The following is a 21,047-nucleotide window of genomic DNA, read 5'->3' as shown; positions in this document are numbered from 1 at the left end:
TCTGATCTATGGCTTAAGTATATTACAAACCTAATAAGAGAAGTAATGAAAACAACTGTATTTTCTGTATTATTTACCAAATAAGACAATAAATCTGCTAAACTATGCAGGTAAAAGCTTTAAGGCACAGGTGATCTACAATTATCCCATGCTCTAACAGCAGTTTAATTAAAGTACTTTTTCACTACTTTAGAATGCAAAAGTAAAGAAAGAAAAGTTATCAATGTTCTAATAATGGCTCATTTTTAAAGAATCTTTATTCCAGTTATACCATGAGCTTAGATACAAGCTTGTTTAAAGAAGACAGTTCAGTTTCTATACTGATCCCAGTTTCACACTAACTTTTGCTTAACATAAGATACTGGTAATTTTTAATTATATAGAAGTTTTTAAGGGAAAACAACATAATAGTATTAACGTTTTATTGCATCACTATAATTGCTGATAAACATTAGGTAACTGAATCTGATCTATGGCTACTGTTATTTTGAATTAAACACAAAGCTACACAATGGGCTATCTGTGCTCTGCCCACCACGGGTATCAAGACCCAGTTTTTAGCGTTGCAAGTCCACAAACATACTACTGAGCCACTGGGGGGCTCTGATCTATGGCTTAAGTATATTACAAACCTAATAAGAGAAGTAATGAAAACAACTGTATTTTCTGTATTATTTACCAAATAAGATAATAAATCTGCTAAACTATGCAGGTAAAAGCTTTAAGGCACAGGTGATCTACAATTATCCCATGCTCTAACAGCAGTTTAATTAAAGTACTTTTTCACTACTTTAGAATGCAAAAGTAAAGAAAGAAAAGTTATCAATGTTCTAATAATGGCTCATTTTTAAAGAATCTTTATTCCAGTTATACCATGAGCTAATTATCTAGTTCAAAATGGCATCTCTTAGTTGCAACTGCTGTTGTTAATATTAGCATAAATAGTGTTGAAGATTATAATAACGTGTTTGTACAATTTTCATGGTAGATGTGTTCAGCACACTATGTGAGCTTGAAAAATTCTCATGTTAAAATTTAACAACACATCACTGTGTGAAAGTTACCTTTTATACAGCCTGTAAGCTTGTACCAGTTTGACCTCTGAGCCTGTGTGTGAGGGGAAAGCCATACCAAGGGATGACAAAGATGCTCATACAAGATGTTATAGATTGAGGGTTTTCTCTCTTGTATATGTTATTTAGAACAACTGTTGTAGTTGGTAATCTAATGGTTGTATAATTATCACACAAGAAACCTTCAATGCAGCCTGAAAGCATTGTATAATAATTCTTTTTCATAACTTTCTCATGTGCTACCACTTAAATCACACTGCTAAATATGAAGGGTTGAATATGCCATTCTAAAATGATCTTGAACACAGAATCATAATTTGATAATGTTTAGAATTTTGTTGGTAATGTTAACCATTTAAGGAAAAAGCAGTAATAGCTTTTTTCCAAAATAAAAATATTCTTAAATCCAGATGATTCATAAGGGTGTATTGAGATCAGGTTTTGAGATCAAGACTAATGAATAACTAATTGCTGAAACTCCTTATCAATGTTCTAAATGTAGCAACCAGTATGACCACCAGTTTTGGTTTCATTCCTTTAAATTACACAGTCTTTTTTTTGGCCAAATGTTTTTTTTACATCTAAGGTGTTTTTGATCAGATCTGTTTAATTTTTGCATTCCTCAAGCAAATGGAGAAAAAATTAACTATTTACAATATTCTATACAAAGGCAAAACAGTTAAAGTTATCTATCAACTTGTGTGTGATTGGATTGTTAAAATTACTGCTGAAAAAAATCTTCAAACATGATTAATTATGGAACATTTACAGGGAGGAGAATGTGTTATTGAAATATCAGTCTTATAATAAGAGCCTTTTGCAGAGCTACTGTCAAGACCAATTATCAGATAAAGTATGACTGGACATGGTGGCATGAACTATAACAATGTGGCAAGTGTTCAAAATTCATTTAAGCCTCTTAACACAGACATGTCAAAATACACGCCATGGTTTTTTATACACTTACATTTCAAATGTAATTAATCTACTTTATCATCATGTTATACAAATATAAATGGTGTCAAAATGTATTAATAAATTAATTTTAATATTATAGAAGTTTTAAGTCCTTAATTTTTATAACATAATATTTACAAAATCCTCAATTTCCCCCAGAATCGAGAACTGTGGAATTTGCTCTGAAGGTCTTCCCTCTTCTTTATTTACAACCAGTCCAAGAAGTGTTGAATTTAAAATAAGTTACCTTACTCATTATAATATTTAGCACTCCAGCAACTCATAATTTTTATAGCTTTTAATATATCTTATTTATTTATGGAGTCATAAACAGGAAAATCAGGTGCAGCCATATCCACTTGTCATATCCTCTCTTTCACAATGTTACCAACAGTTCTTTCTGACTTTTAAGCTGTCAAATGATACATTATATTACATTATTTTCTGTGCAAAGAATTGTCTATTTTGCTATCAGAACAAATTTTATTCCCATGGAAAACTCAATGTCAAGACTAATTTAATGGCTCTTATCACATAGTTCAAAAGTTAAAACAGTTATGACAGTTACAGGGTGTTCTCTCCTTTCTTATGTGTACTAATACCATTACTATAAAAAGTAAGGCAAAGTTTCTACAGTCAACATAAAAAAAAGACCCAGGTAAATACTATATTTTTTGTTTTCATGTATATTGTTTATTTATTATAATAACAGATTCTAAAATAGAAAATATTACAAAGTTATTAAATTAGATAAGGTAAGATAAAGAATATTAATAATAAAAAGTTTCACAAAGTATGCTTACAAGCAACTCTTGCATTATGCAATTTGATAGAGTAACATGAGCTACACATCGGTCAGTGATTTATAACTTTTTTAGCTGAAGTATTAGTTAGACACAGTTCAAAACGTAATAACCCAATAAATTTAATATAAAGTACTCAAACCCAGAAGAACCAGGGCAGTTTTATGTCAAACAAACAAACATTAGTGAATAAATACTTTTGATGCTTATTTCTTCATTTATCTACTTGTGTTATCCAGTTTGCCCTTGAAGAAGAAAGGTCCACCTTTTGAAAATCCTCAGATTACAGGATTTTTATTACTTTATGTTGTCCTTGCCATGCATGTTTAAAATATTATTCTGCAATCTATTATTATGTAACTTTGAACTATGTTTTAGACATCAGTATACTCAAATGAATTTCTTTCTAAGCTTGATAACACACCATAAATAACGTATCTGCAAACTTTATGTAAAAGTTAACATTTTCCTACACTAAAATGTATTTCCAATAACATTCACCTCTTCTCACACTTTAGCTTTATCCTGATGAAAGTTATTCTTTTTTTCTCTGTCCATCTAAGCATTGGTATAAATCTTACTTTGCTTGCTCCAGGCTTTGTACCTTACTTTATTTTTATTGCCCATAGCAAGTTTAATCTTCTGGTTCTTTCCACCTATGTCAATGCATCCACTGTCCCAGATTTATACATAAGCTCCCCATTATTACTTCCTATTCAGTTTTTTGAGGATGTCCAAATGAGCAGACTCAACCCAAACACTAGCCATCATGAAGAGGAAGCACAGGAGAGTATAAGATGTAAGCATTATCAGAAATACACTTTTGGTATAGGAAAATGTTAACTTCCAAAACGCACATCCTCTCACACTATAGCTAGAATCCCACATTAACAGGATGGAAAGGTATGTGAGGTCAAAATCCACACAGGAATCCTCTGTTGAAAACTGGTGTGCAAAAATGAGACACAGTAACAACATACTAGGGGGGTCTTCACTACTTCTAGAACTAGTATGCTCTTCACCTAATCAACATGCAATCTAATATTTGAACAGTAAATGCTGATCAGCCACAAAGGCAAAACCCTAACATTATATGATGAAAACATTAATTTAGGGACAGCTAAACCAGAACTGACCCGCTCATGCAATACCGAGTGCATCTAGCCACAATCAGTCAGTGAGACAATATACAGATCTTCTGCATTGATGAAATATTATATGCAATTCATATAATTCTTCAAGCCCCATCCAGGCAGATGTGATCCAACTTTCATTGTTAAAATTATAGGGCTGTAGGCTCAAAGCTAGATCCAAAATATTGTGGCTATAGCATGAGGACCATAGTGTGGTATTACTGTATCCCAACCAAAAAGTTACAAAATGCATAATGAGCCATCAGAATTATGAAGAAAAGGCAAGCAACACAAAAGTGGTCAAACCCTTAGCCCAACCTGAAAAAGCACAAAATGCAACAACCAGAACTCAGAATTACAGGACCTTTCTTGTCTCACTCAATATGAAGAAACAGAGATTACCAGGCCTGGGATTAGAAATATAAATCTAACTCTACAACTTAAGAGGCAAGGCAACACCTCCTGCCCCCAGAATTATGAGGAGAATGTGGAACAAACTAAGTCCAATCAATGGCACAAGAATCGATGCTCCAGGATGGAATTATGAGACCCTTGTCTAAGATCATAAAAATGAAGATAACAACCAAAATGAAGGACCACATTTAACTCAACAAAACAACTAAGTGTCATCCCTGCACTGGAATTAGGAGAAGGCTTCTGCACAGGCTGGCCCTACCCCCATCAAACAATCAAGAAAACCAGCCAGGGTTGTAGGTAGAACGTCTAGCTTCTTCTTGAGTGGAATAAGGGGTTCAAGCATTATTTAAGTGGAATAAACTTCTGTCCATCACTTCAGCAACTAGAAGTTACAAGTAGTAAGAACTCCCATACTTCACTCGAAAAAATAAAGGGACAACTCACATTGGGAAATCCCAAAGAACAATGCTCCAGAGACAGTGCAATAGGTGAACAATGTTCCCTATTTTCAAAAATAAGCAGACCCCAATTTTTTCAATCAGGAGTTGGCAGGAACAAACAAAAACTCCTTAATATTTATAGTTACAAAGAAGATAAAAAACAAAAATGTTGTAAGGGGCTTACAAATTTTAAAAAACTGAATTTTATTAAGACCAACAGTGCCACCAGACCTACAACTAAGGAAGCAAAAAAATAAGGACCTAACCTCTGAGATTCTAAATATGAGTTCTTCAGCCAATGGAAAGCTAAGTCATGCTGATATGATTAAGAGGAAGGGCAAGGCATAGCAGAACCCTCTCTCAAATGATCAGCAAATCTAGCATGTATAGCAATGTCTGGCAAATGTGGAAAGACAAGGTAATTAATGTTTATTTTCCAATTGTTCTTAATACTAGTAAGAATCGGTCCACCCTGATCTTATTCTTATGATGCTTATCCTTCAATAAACCATGTTTAGGGAATGTTTATAATGTGGCCACATATTTTGAAAAAATTCTGAATTTGCTTTTCAAAAAAGACTAAGGGCTAGTACTTCAAGTGATACTATTCTTATGAAGTGCCCAGCAAATAACATTTAACATCAAAAATAAAAAAGTGCAACATTCAATATAATTTGAGTATGATGTGAAATATTAATATGATAATATGATACTAGAAAGAAATAAGTAGCTCATTGAGAGAGAGAGAAAAAATAAAGACAAATTAATTAGTTTATTATTCTACATCCAAATGGTTAACAACACTAAAGCATACACATGAACTAATGACTATGAATTGGTCAGATTAAGCCACTAAAAATACTAAAACATAGTTCACAATTTTCACTGAAAATTAATAAACTTTTTTCAAACTTTATAACATGTATTTACTGCCTGTGTTGGATAAACATGACTATTTCATTTTTTCGTTTAATGTAAGCTTTATGATAATGATTTTTTACATATCATGAGTGTTAAATTTATTTTTAGAAGCAATAATTTATCACAACTTTATGTAATTGTTCACAAATATTCACTGTATGATTCAATTGTTGTGAACACAATTTAGTTAAGCCTTCTGAATTTTTCTCATTGTTTTAAGTGAGTATTGTCACATCATAGCATCTCATAGTTTGTAGAAAGTTCTAGGTCTCAGTTAGGTAATAAATATATATATATATATGTACATTATAAGTGTACAATTTAGAGCTAGTAACTAAAAGTAAGACAAAGTTAATGAGAAACATAATAAAATAGATCTAGACTGTGTTTGTACATTTAGTCATAAAGAAGTATAGTGGGAAATTTTAAAGTATAATAACAGCAGATTGTATTGTACTAACAGAGTAAAGAAGAAGAATTTGTCTTATCACCTTGGTTTTAAAGTAACTGAACAAGCTTGTGTGGACTCTTAATGAAAATAGACAATCATTTAAAAGTTGGGATACAACTGTGGTGGTTAATGGTGTAAAGATCATTTGTATACACATTAGTTTATTTTAAATACATTATTTAAAACAAGTGAATTGTGTGCTGTCTGTTCATTTAATAAATTTATTACCAACAAGTCACAGAAACCTACTGTAAAGAATCATGCTTACACATATGTAAAAAAAAACAACCTGACAGTCTGCCTTAGGCATGGAAGCATTATCTATAGATTTAACCGAGATGAGTTAGAGATGAGTGAAATATTGACAAAAATGGTAACCCAGAAACAGCTATTATCGTGTGTGGTAAAAAGTGCTAGAAGCCTCAGGTTAGATATACAAAAACTCTGGCATGCAGTTATAATTAGCCAGTGGGGAAAAAAAAAAAGAAAAAGCTACTACTCTTGAAGTCTGTAATACACCACAGAACCGTATGCAAACAAAACATTTCCAGAAGGGTGCAATGAACATCTAACTTTGGAATTCGGTATAAGATTGATGTATACAATTAGTAAAAGCATGTAAAATTAAATTTGCCAAAGAAAAGACTTTTTCTAATTACAATAGTAACATCTAAACAGCACTTATGAAAACAAAATTGTAATTTTCAGAAACTAGTACACGAACTTCATAATCACAAAATAAAATTAATAACAGTTTTAAAGATGTACTGCTTAAGTGAATTTCAACTGATATCAGTCTGTTTACAGAAACAAAGAAAAAAGAAATTTAAAAACACGGATTTAATTATTTTGTTAAGAAATAAGGAAATAACTTGTGCCTTCTTAGGGTGGGATTGTAAAAAAGTACAATCACTTTTATCTGACCTCCTGTAGTTTACATAAAATAAACATATACCAATTATTTGTTAAATAACTGTGTGACTCATGCGTACTTCAAAATTCATCGTAAGTGCCAAAACTTCACTTTTTCTTTTTTCACTGAAGTAGCTTACTATTAGAAAACAAATTAATCGGACATATCTATATGTCATTACAACTTTCAGTGTCAAATTTAGCTTTTATACACTGAATATCTTGACCAAACATATTTTAACTGACCTCAAATACCTAGATAATAAATTAACACTCCTACGAAAAGACGTTTCTAGTCCTGATTTCTCCAAGCCCGTTCCCCTGGCTGTGGTTTCGCTAGATAGTAGATAGGGACAGTGGGAATCTCGTTAATCCATTCATTAATGGATTTAAATGGCAATTTCATTTAAATACAAAATTATTAGCCTAATATTAATAACCTTTCAAGTTGCTCTGGGGCCTATTAGGCCCCACTTTTCGTAGGAGTGTTAAAATATAAATTCTCTAAGTAGGTAGATTGCTTTTGACATAAAACTAATTTTTATAATAAAAAAAGTTAGTACAACTCCTACCCTTAAAACAAGTAACTTTAACTGGTTTTATTACCAATATTTAAAACACTGGATATATCCTGTACCTTTGTAAATTTATTTCCTGAATGAGCACTTAAAAGCATATTCAAGAATTACCATAAGTAAATTTGATATATTCTAAGGTAATAATAATGAAAAAAAGATTTTGTTTGTAACAAAGCAAAGATTGAAGCATAAAATAAATTTTTTGACATTCAAGTTAAAATGTTGGTTGAATGGATTTTATAATTCTGGAGTGGCTCCTCTGCTATTAAATAAGATATTAATTAAAGAAAAAAAAGACTTACTCTGTTAGTCTAAAATTCTTCAAAAAGCCTTGGTGAAATAAAGAATAAGAGTGATCCATCATTACTGCATCCAGATATAATGATGGATTTATAGTTTCTTCTTCACCAACCTCAGTATTGGTAGCCATTTTGCATATCTTGTTTAAGATCAGCAGTTAAGTTTTCTGCAGGTTTAATGACCCTGTTACACATGAAATAAATGCAACAGTTTAATGAAATCTAAACTAAAAAATGAATGCATTTATCAATTATGTTAAATTTTGGAAACCAAAATGTCCCAAAAAAACAGTATGTATAAAATGTATTTATACTAATTTACAAACTTGATTAAATGTCACATATTGTTTTCATTATTGATAAAATGTATAATGCAAGTGAATGCTGCAATAAAATTCTGAATGCACTTTTTCATAAAAGAAAAAGGGACTAGTACTTCAAGTAATAACTATTGTTATAAAGTGTTCTGTAAACAGATTTTAACACAAGCAAAAAACCAAGTGTAACATTCAATATAATTTAAACATACAATCCCAAAATTTTAAACTGCACATGATAACAGAAGGAAAGAATAAGAAGCTGGCTGGGAACAAAACATACAAGTGGTTATACACAGTGTACAAACGTTAAGAGGTACTATTCTATATAAGAAAAGTTAAAAACACTAAAGCAGACAAACCAACTAAACACAAATGAATTAATAATCATAAATTAGACTAGTTAAGCTACAAGAAATGCTGAAACATGGCTCACAATTTCCATTAAAAATTAGTCAACTTCCTCAAAAATGTTAGTGCATGTAAACTTTATAATAATACACATTTACCACCTGAAAAAGAATAGAAACACTATCTACTGTTACTGACAATTGTAAAAATAAAGTTAACATAAAACAATTTTTTTTAATACAAGTCATAAAGTTAACATTTTTCTTATCTGAAAATATATTTCAGTTAGACATCTGTTTGCATTGCAAGAACTATTACCTCACACACAACTGCCATGGAATTTGCTGTGCCTGCCACAAGCCTTGAGCAATCTTCTATCTCTGCATGCATCTATAGTCCTCCACCAACAGAAAAGCAATACAACCTCAATACACAGCAAACCCAATGAACACTAACACATGATCATAAGCTGACTCTTAATAAGGTAAAGAAAATGAGATGGAAGTGAAAAGAAATGGTAAAAATGTGGTGGAGAAAAGTAAATGCCTCAGATGTCACAACAAAAAAGTGAAAGCTCATGGTGTACAGCTTTCCTGAGGTCAGAGATCATGTAATGGAGTAGCATCCAGTGGGAACTGCATCCTTCTTGAACAGGAAGTAACTCTTCACCCAACTTTTTGTTATTTATTTAATCATATATTACATTTATATTGCAAAGAGCTTCACAGTAAAAGAAAAATTATGGTGCTAATATGTCACAAAGGTGGGTAGAAAAGATGAGAATATATAGCATACGTTTTGTGTTTGGATCTTCCATGTTGATAAAATACTTACATGAGACCATCATAGCAGGTTGAGAGAACAGGAGCACTCAACTACATCTAAAAGCAAGTCCAAAACCCATCTAGCTGAACTTTTCTACCAGCAGCAGTATAGGAGATAATACAATGAGGTGTCTTGTACTACACTGCCAAAGAACATCTCAGCCTTATATCTCAAATGAGGAGCGGGTCCACATGGGAGGGGGAAGTACCACTTGCAGATAAACTCTCCATATCAACATTCCTCATAGTTTAAGACCAATCAGGCACAACTATCTGGAATTAGGTTCTCACTAAGAGACAGCGCAATGAATTACTACAATTAAAGATGACAAACTTGAACCAGGTGTAAAGGCAGAACAGTATGTGCCCTTGTCTATTTTTGGAAAATAATGGATAAGGAGGGTTACTGAGTTATTCAAAACCAGTGTCACTGACAGTATTTAAAGCAACATAAGATACGCGAACTGAAGCATTGTACTCATAAAAGAGTTAGAGAAAATAACATTAGAATCAAACAGAACAAATTAAGGCAGTCAACTAGACACTCAAAAAGTACACCTGAATACAAGTATTCTTAAGAGGGCTACAGCATAATAACTGTCATAGACTGCCACAGTACATGAAGAAATAAGTAAAAGTTTGTTAAAGGCTTCTGACAAAATAGGAAATTCTACAGTAGTTACATAAGGTAAAAGCTCTTGGGGTGAAGAGAAGTATGTAGGATTCTAAAATTTACTTCAGAGTTTTCACATATTCTACATGTTCAAATATTTGTAACCAAAATTACAAGAAATTGCCTATTTCAAATGTGTATCATTCCAACAATGATCAATTCCCTTTTCATAGTTATGTTGAATTTGTGAATGTTCAAACATTCCTAAACATGAAATCAGTATTCTCCTAATTACTACACAAGAGGTGTGTGTGTGTATATGTGATATATACATATCAGGAATTGAACATGTAAATTGAAGGAAATAATAAACTAAAAAAACAACAATCACACTGCAAAGATGGATTTCATTTTTAAAGCTTGATAAAATTGTAAAATTCAACATTTTCTTACTTATAATGGCATTTTTAGTATTTATATACTAAATACACTCAAAAGTTTAAACTCATCTATAAGTAATCTAAAAACAGCCATTAATGTAATATTACTACTTCTAAGGTGTTTCTCAGCAGCATGTATAATTCTGCAATCTTCATTTCTAAACAAAATTCTTCTCTGAATAGCACCTTCACAACATTTAAACAAAAACTGCTGTTGGTGATGTCTTGGATGAAGTATAAACATCTTTTAACTGTTAATATCTACTAGTTTTTGGTAACTTATTTTCACAGAAACATTACTGACAGCTGAAAGTATAACCAGGATATCTGCACCTATGTAAAGATGAATTTTCATGACTTTTCAATGACCACTTTTTAGACATTCAAGGATTATTTCAAGCAGATTAGATGAAATGTTGCACCTGGATTACATTGTAAATGTAATATATATATATTCATAAGTTACGTGTTGTACCATGAAAACAGCAGTAACTCTTTTATTGCACTGCATAATTTTTTTGAAAAGTTTTTGTTGATTGTGACAGGTGGGTATGCACAAATATAGTTTTGGTTTTGGTTCATCATGTAGGAACTCTGAGAAATACAGTTAACTGTTTACCAACAATAATGTATTTAATTGTGTTTATGTTTTTAATATGTTATTAAGTTCAACATAATTAAAGTTTTTTGCTCCTGATTTTCATTTGTATTCAATGTTCAGTGCATCACGTTGCAGTGTCCAACAGTAGTTAGCAAGCATTGATAGATTCCAGTTGTCCCAATATTGTTTTTCCATTGTAGCAATGTCCTGGTGAAACTGAAGATTTCAATGAAATGATACGCAATGGGCAAATCTGGATGTGATTTTCGTGATCAGCAGCCAAAAATCTACAAGAAACACCCAACAGTGTTCAAGAAGCAAAAACTTTGTTGTGCAGTGTTATTAATGTTCAAATATAACTGAATTATTTGATAATTTAAAAATATCAAAGTGTTTAGTATATTTTGTTTGGCAGTCTCTGTTCAATTTCCACTGTGAAGGCCTTGAAGAACTTTTCCTTCCCTCTTACACTTTTCCTCAGAGAGTTGGATGTTTTGAGAAAGCTGAAGTTTCATTACTTTTTAGTTTTTCAAAGTTTTCATAATTTGACTGAAAGAGCTGTTTAATGTCAGACACAATTCTGATCTTCTTATATTTGAGATATTCCATTTCCAATTCTATTGTCACTTTCTATGGCTTCTGCTTTCTAAACTTCTCTTCTAAATTCATCTTTCATTTCCAGGAAGTTATGTTTACATTCAGAACACCCTAGAATGCCTATCATCATCAGTTGTGGCTCTCCTAGCATTAAAGGACAAACTTTGTTGGTTTTCTGTAATAGATTCTTTATTTATAGAAAAGCTCCTTTCAACACTGGCCTGTAAATGAGAGAGGAAAATGAAGGTTCTGCAATTCTCCAAGGCATCTGGAATTATTTCTTTTCTGAAAGGTGATGGTATTATAGAGTATCCAGTCTGTCCTGCTTTTATGGAATATACAAACTTTTGTTTATTGCTTGGGGAAAGTGTCACAGCCCCTTTCTTCCACTTACCAGATGTGTTAACAAAATAAAAACATAACAGCATGGATGATGCATTTAACATCATTTCCATATTCAGGCAGCTCATGTTTCTTAGCAAACTTAATGTAGAGTTCTGCCTTGAAAAATTACCTGCATTCAAGTCTTAAGCCTAGTAAATGTTTATTTATCACTAATTCTTGAAACCCTCTTTAAATCATTAAGGATCTTCTTTGTAATAAAACCAGTATTGATTTTGTGGAGTTCCTTTAGAATTGTTCAGCCTGTCAAATCCAGATTTGTAAGGTGCTGTGGTCAATTACATTCTACTCTTTCTGAAATGAAAAATTATTTCAACAATCTTCTGACAAGACTAGATATATGTATCCATAAAAGGCAACATGAATATGTCACCCTGAAATTCTCTAAAAAAATATTTGATTTTACCAGCAACTGAAAAAAACAACAACAGCACTTTGGGAATGAAGAATTGGTAATTAGCAGCTTAACAAATACTGTCATTTTATTTTCATGTTTCTTTCTGAAACCCATGTATATTTCAAGATGAGGTGGAGAGATAAAAATACTCTTCCACAACTCCAGCCATCAGTGTTAACAAAACTCTGTTAGAAGGTCCAAGCATCCAGCCTCACTTTTGATGTCATCAGTTACAATTACAGAATCTTTAAAATAAATCAAGTGACCAACTTCCATATCAGTCATCAGTCTTGCTCTGATCTAAAGAACTCCCCAATGTTTTCACGATCGGATTTTTAAGATTAGTTAGTTTTATCTATGAAAATATGCAATACATTCAGGCACTTTTTTGCAATCGAGAGAGCACAATGTATCCCAAAATGAGGATTTAATTTTTAAAGGTTTACAGGAAAATAAATCTAACAGAAGTTTTTCATCCAATATATATATTTTTTGTATTACAATAAAAATGTCCTTTTTGTAATGTGAAAGGTACATGATTTATTGAAGAGTAGTTTTGAAGCTTAAGGAGTGCCATTAGTATATACATATATATATTTAGGAACATCTAGATATGTGAAACACACAACTGCTGATTGTCAAATATCAGTCCTAATGTCACCTGATCTTGGGTGCATCAGCACTGATATATAAAACTTTGACGTAGAATCTTTTAATTTCCAGACATCTCCTTACACCCATTTCTAAACAAATACATTGTGATTTGTGTGTGTGTGCTACAAGATCAAACTTGCAACAGGTATCTTTTTTGTATTGAGTTTATTAGCTCCAGTTAATAATGTTTCATATAATTTCTGATTAACTTGGAGCCATCCATGGATGGTTGGTTGATTGTGTTTTACAGCACAAAGCAGCTAGGCTATCTGTGCCATACATTTGATAAAAGTTAAAAGTAAATTTAGTAAAATTCATGAAAGTAAATTAAAGTAAAACAAAACAAAGTTAAAAACATATAAATAGCATAAAACCAATGTTTACTTCTAGTCTAAAATGTTAAAAGACAAACTACAGTAATTTATGTTATAAAGGACTTTCTGTAATGTAACTGTAATTATCGTAACTTACCAGGAAGACTAACAGGTAAGTACAAAAACCATTGTCAGTCACCTGAAGTTGGTCTTTCCAGTCCTGGTTCTGAGTTATTTGATGTTATGGCAATTTTTAAAAAGGAAAGTAATAAAAGATTTTAAAAGACATACAGCAAAATTATAATAATGACTAATGGGTAGTTCAAATGCAGTTACGACAGATAATGTTCGTATCCCTGAGAAGTAGTTTTTTCCTCATAACTTAAAAAGTATCATGATTAGGAAAATGAAAGTATAGTATATTATAAATATTATACTAAGACACATCTACATATATTTTTATGCAAATTGAATGACAAATAAACTGTTTATAAACAAAAAACCAAACATAGGAGGGACAGAAAGTGTTTGTGCGTTTACTTTAATGGTCAGTTGTGTAGCCTTTCAGGTGAATTACTTGGCTCAATCTATCCTCATAGCCCTCCATGATCGTTTGACAGTACTCGACTGGTATTTTCTTCCATTCTTCTTTACAGGAGGTCTCCAACTCTTGCAAGTTTTTCGGATGACATTGATGAACCCTGGTCTTCAACTCATGCCAAACGTTTTCATTTAGGTTGAGATTGGGTGATTGTGATGTCTACTCCAGAACACTTATATGGTTTCTCTGCAACCAGGATTGCACATATTTCAATGTGTACTTGGGATCATTCGCGTGCTGGAAGATCCAACAACACCCAAGCCACAAGTTCCGAGCATCATTCTTGATATAAGTGACTAACATATCAACATACTCTTCTTTTTTCATGATTCCTTTGATGTGGTGAAGGCTGCCTACACCAGAAGAGCTGAAGGAACCCCATAGCATGATCGAGCCACCTCCGTGTTTAACTATAGGGACAGTGTTCTTTGGAAGATTTCCTTCCCTCTTCTTACGGAAAATATAGCAAACATCATTGTGGCCAAAAAGCTCAATTTTAGTCTTCTCTGACCAAAGAATGCTCTTCCAATAGGTAAAGGGTGTATCTGCATGATTTCTTGCATACCTCAATCGTGCTTTTAAATGAACAGTCTTTAAATATGGAGTTCTACAACGACGGCATGCTTTCAACCCAGAAGAACGTAACATGTTCGTAACTGTAGAGGTGCTTACTTAAATCCCAGTTTCCCTTACCAGTTTCTGTATATCATTACGTGGTAAATGAGAATTCCTACTAACTTCTCTGAGAACCTTCCTCTTGGTTCTCTCTGGAATTTTGGTGGGGCGTCCTAAACAAGGGAGGCTAGCAGTTGATCCTGTAAGCTTAAACTTGGCAATAATGCTTTGAACAGAGGATTTCGGCACATTAAGTTGTGTAGCAATACTGGAAAGACACACATTAGACTTGTATTTTACATTAATTCTGTTGTTTAAATCACTGGACAGTTGTTTACTATTTGCCATGATGACCAAGCAGATAATGACGGAGACAGCGCCAAAATGCTGAAAGTATATTTTTTGCTGGCTAAATTCCAAAAATTATGAACCTAGTGTCTTGTTCTGGAATAGTATAATGTGGTTTATTCACAAAACTAAACAAAATTTTTACAAGAATATGAGTTTTTTCACACGTTCTGAAATATATGAACACTTTCTGCTCCTCCTATTTTTGGTTATTTGTTTATAAACAGTTTTTGTTGTTTAATTTACACAAAAATTTATGTAGACGTGACTTAGTATAATATTTATGATATATTATACTTCTATCAGCCTACTCGTCATACTTTTTAAGTTACGAGCAAAAAAACACTCTGGATGCAGGGTTACTCAGCTGAAGTTGGCCTTTCCAGTCCAGTCAGGGATAAATCTTGGAACAAAACATGTCTAAAATGGTGCCATTGTTGAGAGTCATAATGACAGTAAATGTGGGCTACTGTGGCCTGAGTGTCACACAAACCACACATTGGTGCATCAGTTCCAGATGAAAACGATGAGTTAAAAAAACTGTGACCAATGTATAGTCTACTTAGAACAACTTCCTCTTTTTGATCTTTACAGAAGCAAGACGTCCAAAGTCCAATATAGGGTTTTATTTGGAAAAGCTTGTTTTTGCATTGCTCACTCCAGATCAACTGCCAGCTGGCATGGCGCCAAGCCTCGAATAGAGGACCATAATCCCCGTATGGGACAGGCACAGCAGTGATAGTGCCAGAGCAGATAGACTTAGCTGCGGTGTCGGTGAGCTCATTCCCATGAATACCGACGTGGCCCGGTATCCAGAAAAACTGGATAGAAACAGATGTTAAAGAGAAATGTGCCAGTTCATTTTGAATATCGGCGAGAACAGGGTGTGAAGCAATGTGAAGTGATTCCAGGGCCAGTAGAAAACTAAGCAAGTCAGTATAAATAGTGCAATTCAAGTACAGTGAACACAAAAGCTGTAGAGGGGATTCTGCATACAACCACTGAACCACAACAAACCATGGCAGAGCACACAAAGTCACCTGATTTCAAACCATCTGTAAAAATATGAAAGGAAGGATGGTTTGAAAGATGTTGAGCAAACAGCAGACAATATTTCCAATCACGAGTGTCTATTTTTCTCAGATAACTTAAAGAGAGGTCACAATTGGGGACTATAAGAAGCCATGGTGGGATGTGCTGACTAGTGGATATAGCAATGTTATCCAAGAACAGACCCAATTCTTCCAACTAGATATGAAAGCCAAAAGGAGTAACGACAGACCATCTGTTCTGAAAAAGTATGGCCCACTGAGGAAGGAAAACACAACTCCAGGTGGGATGCTTTGGTAAGGAACGAAGTTTCAAAGCACATAGTAAAGACAGTTCCAAAGAGCAGAGGTGCAAAGAAGGTTCATGACACTCTGTGTATAAGCTCTGACCTGAAAAAGGGTAGAAAGTCCCAGTGCAGAGCCAAAGTCCTTGATTATAAATAGGGTCCAGCATTTTTAAGGCTGATGATCTGGCAAAGCCATAGACCAGTGATCCATAATCGAGTTTCAATCGAGTAACAGCATGATATATCTTTAGCATAGAATGTCTATCCATTCCCCAAGTGATGGAAGAGAGAACATGGAGGATGTGCAGTGCTCTTGTACATTGGACCCGTAGCTACTTGATGTGTGGTATAATGGCCAGCTTACAGTCTAAGATAAGCCCCAAGAACTTTGTCTCAGGGACCACATGCAGCACAACTTCACCGATATGAAGTTCGGGATCAGGGTTAATACCCCATTGGTGGCCAAAGTGCATGCAAATGATTTTAGAGAGAGAGAGAGAGAAGTTAAAGCCATTTGCTGTAGTCCACTTCAGTAAACGATTGAGGGCAGACTGTAGCTGCCGCTCAACATACCTCATGTTTGACGACTGACATGAGATGTGAAAGTCGTCGACATAGAGCCCGTTTGCAACAGTAAGAGGGAGTTTTTCAGTGATGGCATTAATCTTTATACTTAAAAGTGTGACACTCAAGACACAACCCTGAGATACTCCAAGTCCCTGTACAAAAGAACAGGAAAGTATTGAACCCACACGAACTTGGAATTGCCTGTCCATTAAAAATATTTTAATAAAAATGGACGAATGGCTACATAACCCATATACATATGGAGGTCTTGCAAAATGCCATACCTCCAAGTTGTATCATAAGCTTTTTCAATGTCAAAGAATACTGATACAAGATGTCAGTGATGACGAGAAACCCACTTGTTGAGAAATTTATATGCAAAAACGGCTCGTTTGGGCTGAGAAAACACTTTACATAGAAGAAGCGAGCGTTGACCTTCTTCGGTCATCGTCAGGTTCACAAAGAAAGAGGTAACTGACGGAAGCTGACCACATGTTTGAAAGGGGTTGTGTAACTGTGTGTCGAAATGTAGAGGGCGGTATTAGATGTTTGAATATATAATTTTATTTATTATATTAATAAAGGTATAACGTTTTACGTAAAATTAAAGAAGCCTTACTTATACAACAACTTAAACCCAAAATAAACCAATATAAAGGAACGCCTTTATACCTATATTAATATAATAAATAAAATTATATATTCAAACATCTAATACCGCCCTCTACATTTACACACAGTTACACAACCCCTTTCAAACATGTGGTCAGCTTCCGGTCAGTTACCTCTTTCTTTGTGAACCTGACGATGACCGAAGAAGGTCGAAACGTTGTTCGCTCTTCTATGTAAAGTGTTTTCTCAGCCCAAACGAGCCGTTTTTGCATATAAATTTCTGATACAAGATGTCATTTCAGAAAGGCTTCTTTGATTGACATTCTCAGTCGAATCAGGTGGTCCACAATTGAGAGCTTTCATCGGGACCCAGACTGAGTGAGCAAGAAAACATGGTTTGATTCGAAGAACAAAACAAGATGAGCATTAACAATCTTCTCTAAGGTCTTACAGAGACAGCTCGTCAAAGCAACTGGATGGTAGTTTGAAGGAATCTTCAGATCCTTCCCAGGCTTAGAGAGAGGTAGAACAATAGCCAGGCACCAGGCATCAGGAAAAACATTCTCCTGCCAGATCCATTAAAAAACATTCAGCAGAATATTAAGAGAACCAGGACATAGATGGCACAGCATTTTATTGAGTACATCATCAGGTCCAACTGATGTACTGCCAGGGCCAGTTTAAGTTCCATCAGCATAAAGGGACAATTACAGTCATAGAGAAATTCAGCTTGAAAGGAAATAGTCTTAATGGCTAAGAAGCTTTCACCTAGAGTATTGGCAATGCTCTGGGTATCAGCTACTTCCTGGCCATCAGAGAGCAAGATAGAGAAGGAGACAGAATTATTTTGCCCACTGACCTTTCAAATCTTGTTCCTTATGACTTTGCAACTGGTGGTAGATGACATGCAGGTTGTAAACTTAATCCAAGATTCCTTCCAGCTTTGACATCTTACCCACTGAACATGTGCATGGGCCTACTGGAAAGCAATGCATTTCGAGAGTGTGGGATATCTATGGAAATTATCACAGGCCCATTTTTGAGCCTTCTGTGCCATGTGGTAGGCAGGATTCCACCATGGATGAGGATATAGTGGGAAACGTGTTGAGGTTTTATGAATACAATGATACAGCCAGTTACTGCTGCCATACAGTCGTCTATTGATGGCTTACAGACAATGGCAAAATCAAGTTCTGTGAGAGCAGTGAAAAAGGGCCAGCTTGCCTGATCCAGCTTCCACTGGGGCACGCAGGGCAGGGGACATCAACCACGGCCAGTCTCTCTCAAAATTACAAGAAAATGACCACTGCCTCGTGGATTATGAAAAATGGGAGAATAATGAAGGGGAGCAAATTGAGAGATCAATAGCAGTAGAGAACTGAATAGGTGCATGAAAATAAGTAGAAGAACCAGTATTGAAAAGAGAAAGGTTGTGATCAGAGAGCATATACTCTACAAAGCAACCCCTCCTATCAATATCAGCACTTCCCCAGAGGGGATGATGTCCATTAAAGTCCCCCAGGATGAAAAAGAGAGATGGCAACTGTTCAATGAGAGCATCAAGGTCTGATTGATCAAATGTCTCTCCATCCAACAAATAGAGAGAACAAACAGTGATGGTATGACCCAAGAAAACACGGATGATTACTTCCTCCAAGAGTGTGTAGAGTGGCAAAAACAGGGTGGGCACATGCTGATCAACCAACAGTGCCACCCCTCCATGCACTCGTCTATCACACAGCCTATCATTTCTGTACAAAGAAAACTGCCGAAAGGTGACTGTTTTAGCAGGTTTCAGAAATGTTTCCTGTTAGGAAAGACATACAAGAGTGTAGGAAGCAATCAGTGTTTTGATGTCATCCAGATTAGAACGTAAACCTTGACAGATCCATTGTTTCAGGGTAGCCATTTTTATTTATGTGTAGGCAAATTGGGTGGAGAACCCTTCTGTTTAAGACCATGTCTTTTTTCCTCACTGTCCTTATTCAAGGAACATTTATCGACCTCCATGGATCCTGACCTGGGTCGATTGGTCAAGTTTTTGCTGTTGGAAGGGGATTCCAGTGACTGAGGACATGAATGAATGATCATTTTGCATCTTTGTATGGAAGAAGATGTATTTGAGGAAATGCCTGTATGTGGAACCAAAGGATGTGAATCTTGGGGTTTGTTGGAATGTATGTAAGGGACAGAGATGGGTGTTGAAGTTAATTCATCAACTTTTTTAACCATGGAATTCAAAAGACTTTTCATTTGTTTAGAGAACGATTCTTTTGGAAGCACAGAGAGAGCCGTCTGCACTCCCACTGTAGTTGTGGAATGAAGTGCAGCAGCATATGTCCAAGACGAGGTAGTGGACAGCACTTTTCGAGCCTCAGGATAAGTAATGTTATGAATCATTTTCAATTGCTGCACCTCTTTTTCTTCCAATCATTTAGGGCAAGAACAAAGGTAGGATGGGTGCAAGCCATTGCAATTGATGCAATGAGGGTCCATTTTACACATGGTTCAGGTGTGTCAGGTCAAAATTAGACCTGCCTTTGAACAAATATCCACTGTATAACTCAGAACCATTACAAACAAATAAATCAAAATTCTAGTAAACAAAACAAATTTATATAACTTGGGCTAATGAATATATTCTAAAAACAGCTGGTCATCTTCAGGTTAAAAAGAATTTGCAACACATAAGTTCTGAATTAACAATTTGGGGGTACCATTTCTACTTATATTCAACATTTAGTGAAGTTTTCAAAAACTTTAAAAATTCATGTTGTAAAAAGATCTTTGGAACCATTTTATGATGTCTTCAAGTGACCAAACAGCTGACACTGGAAACAGTGGAGACAGTTTGGAATGTATGGCCGTACTCTGCAATTCAGATAACCTGCCTTGATGGCAGCAGGCAGACGTGGTGATGTAAATGTGAGAATGAGGTCATTGGTCGACATCATAATTCCATCTTTGCAAGTGGATATACACCTCACTGCAGAAACTCTTTGGGTGAAGAAACCAGCAGGAATCTCTGACTCTGGAATGTTCTTCAAATCCCTCTCATCAATAACTTCTTGCAATGAATTCATAGTAGTATGATGTGTAACCTCAATAGGTATATCTCCAATTGCCTTTGAATGCAAGAGGAGTTCACTGTGTTGAGATGTGGATGTTTCCACCAATATGTCACCAGATCAAAGCTTCTTTACTGACTTAGAAGACCCAGCAAGACCCTCTTGTCCCTTCTGAATTAAAAAGGGAGACATTTGCCTGAAAGGTTTGTCTGAAAGTGAATGCAATATAAGAAAATGAGGTACAACACGTGGTACAGAAGGCGAGTATTGCTGCTCAGAATGAGTAAATGAGTTCAGTCAAATTGGATTGGAATTATAAGCAGGGTAACTCAGATCTGTGTGTTGAGAACACCACTCTATTTGATATCTACATCAATGATATTGATGAGGAAATACTAAACAGGTT

General features: G+C 34.5%; 1 protein-coding gene across 3 annotated transcripts in view; it reads right to left on the bottom strand.

Moving 5' to 3' along the window:
* The window catches only part of LOC143252975 (uncharacterized), a 173,124-nt gene that overhangs the window by 146,210 nt on the left and 5,867 nt on the right, over nt 1–21,047 (bottom strand). For all 3 annotated transcript variants that reach the window (XM_076505946.1, XM_076505945.1, XM_076505947.1), the window contains exon 2: nt 7,988–8,168. In XM_076505946.1, coding sequence (XP_076362061.1) covers nt 7,988–8,115 — 128 coding nt within the window. In that variant the 5' untranslated portion in view covers nt 8,116–8,168. The remainder of the gene's footprint in view (nt 1–7,987; nt 8,169–21,047) is intronic.

The sequence above is a fragment of the Tachypleus tridentatus genome, chromosome 6 (genome assembly GCF_004210375.1).
Source record: "Tachypleus tridentatus isolate NWPU-2018 chromosome 6, ASM421037v1, whole genome shotgun sequence".
NCBI lineage: Eukaryota > Metazoa > Arthropoda > Merostomata > Xiphosura > Limulidae > Tachypleus > Tachypleus tridentatus.
This window is presented reverse-complemented; position numbering and strand designations above follow the sequence as displayed.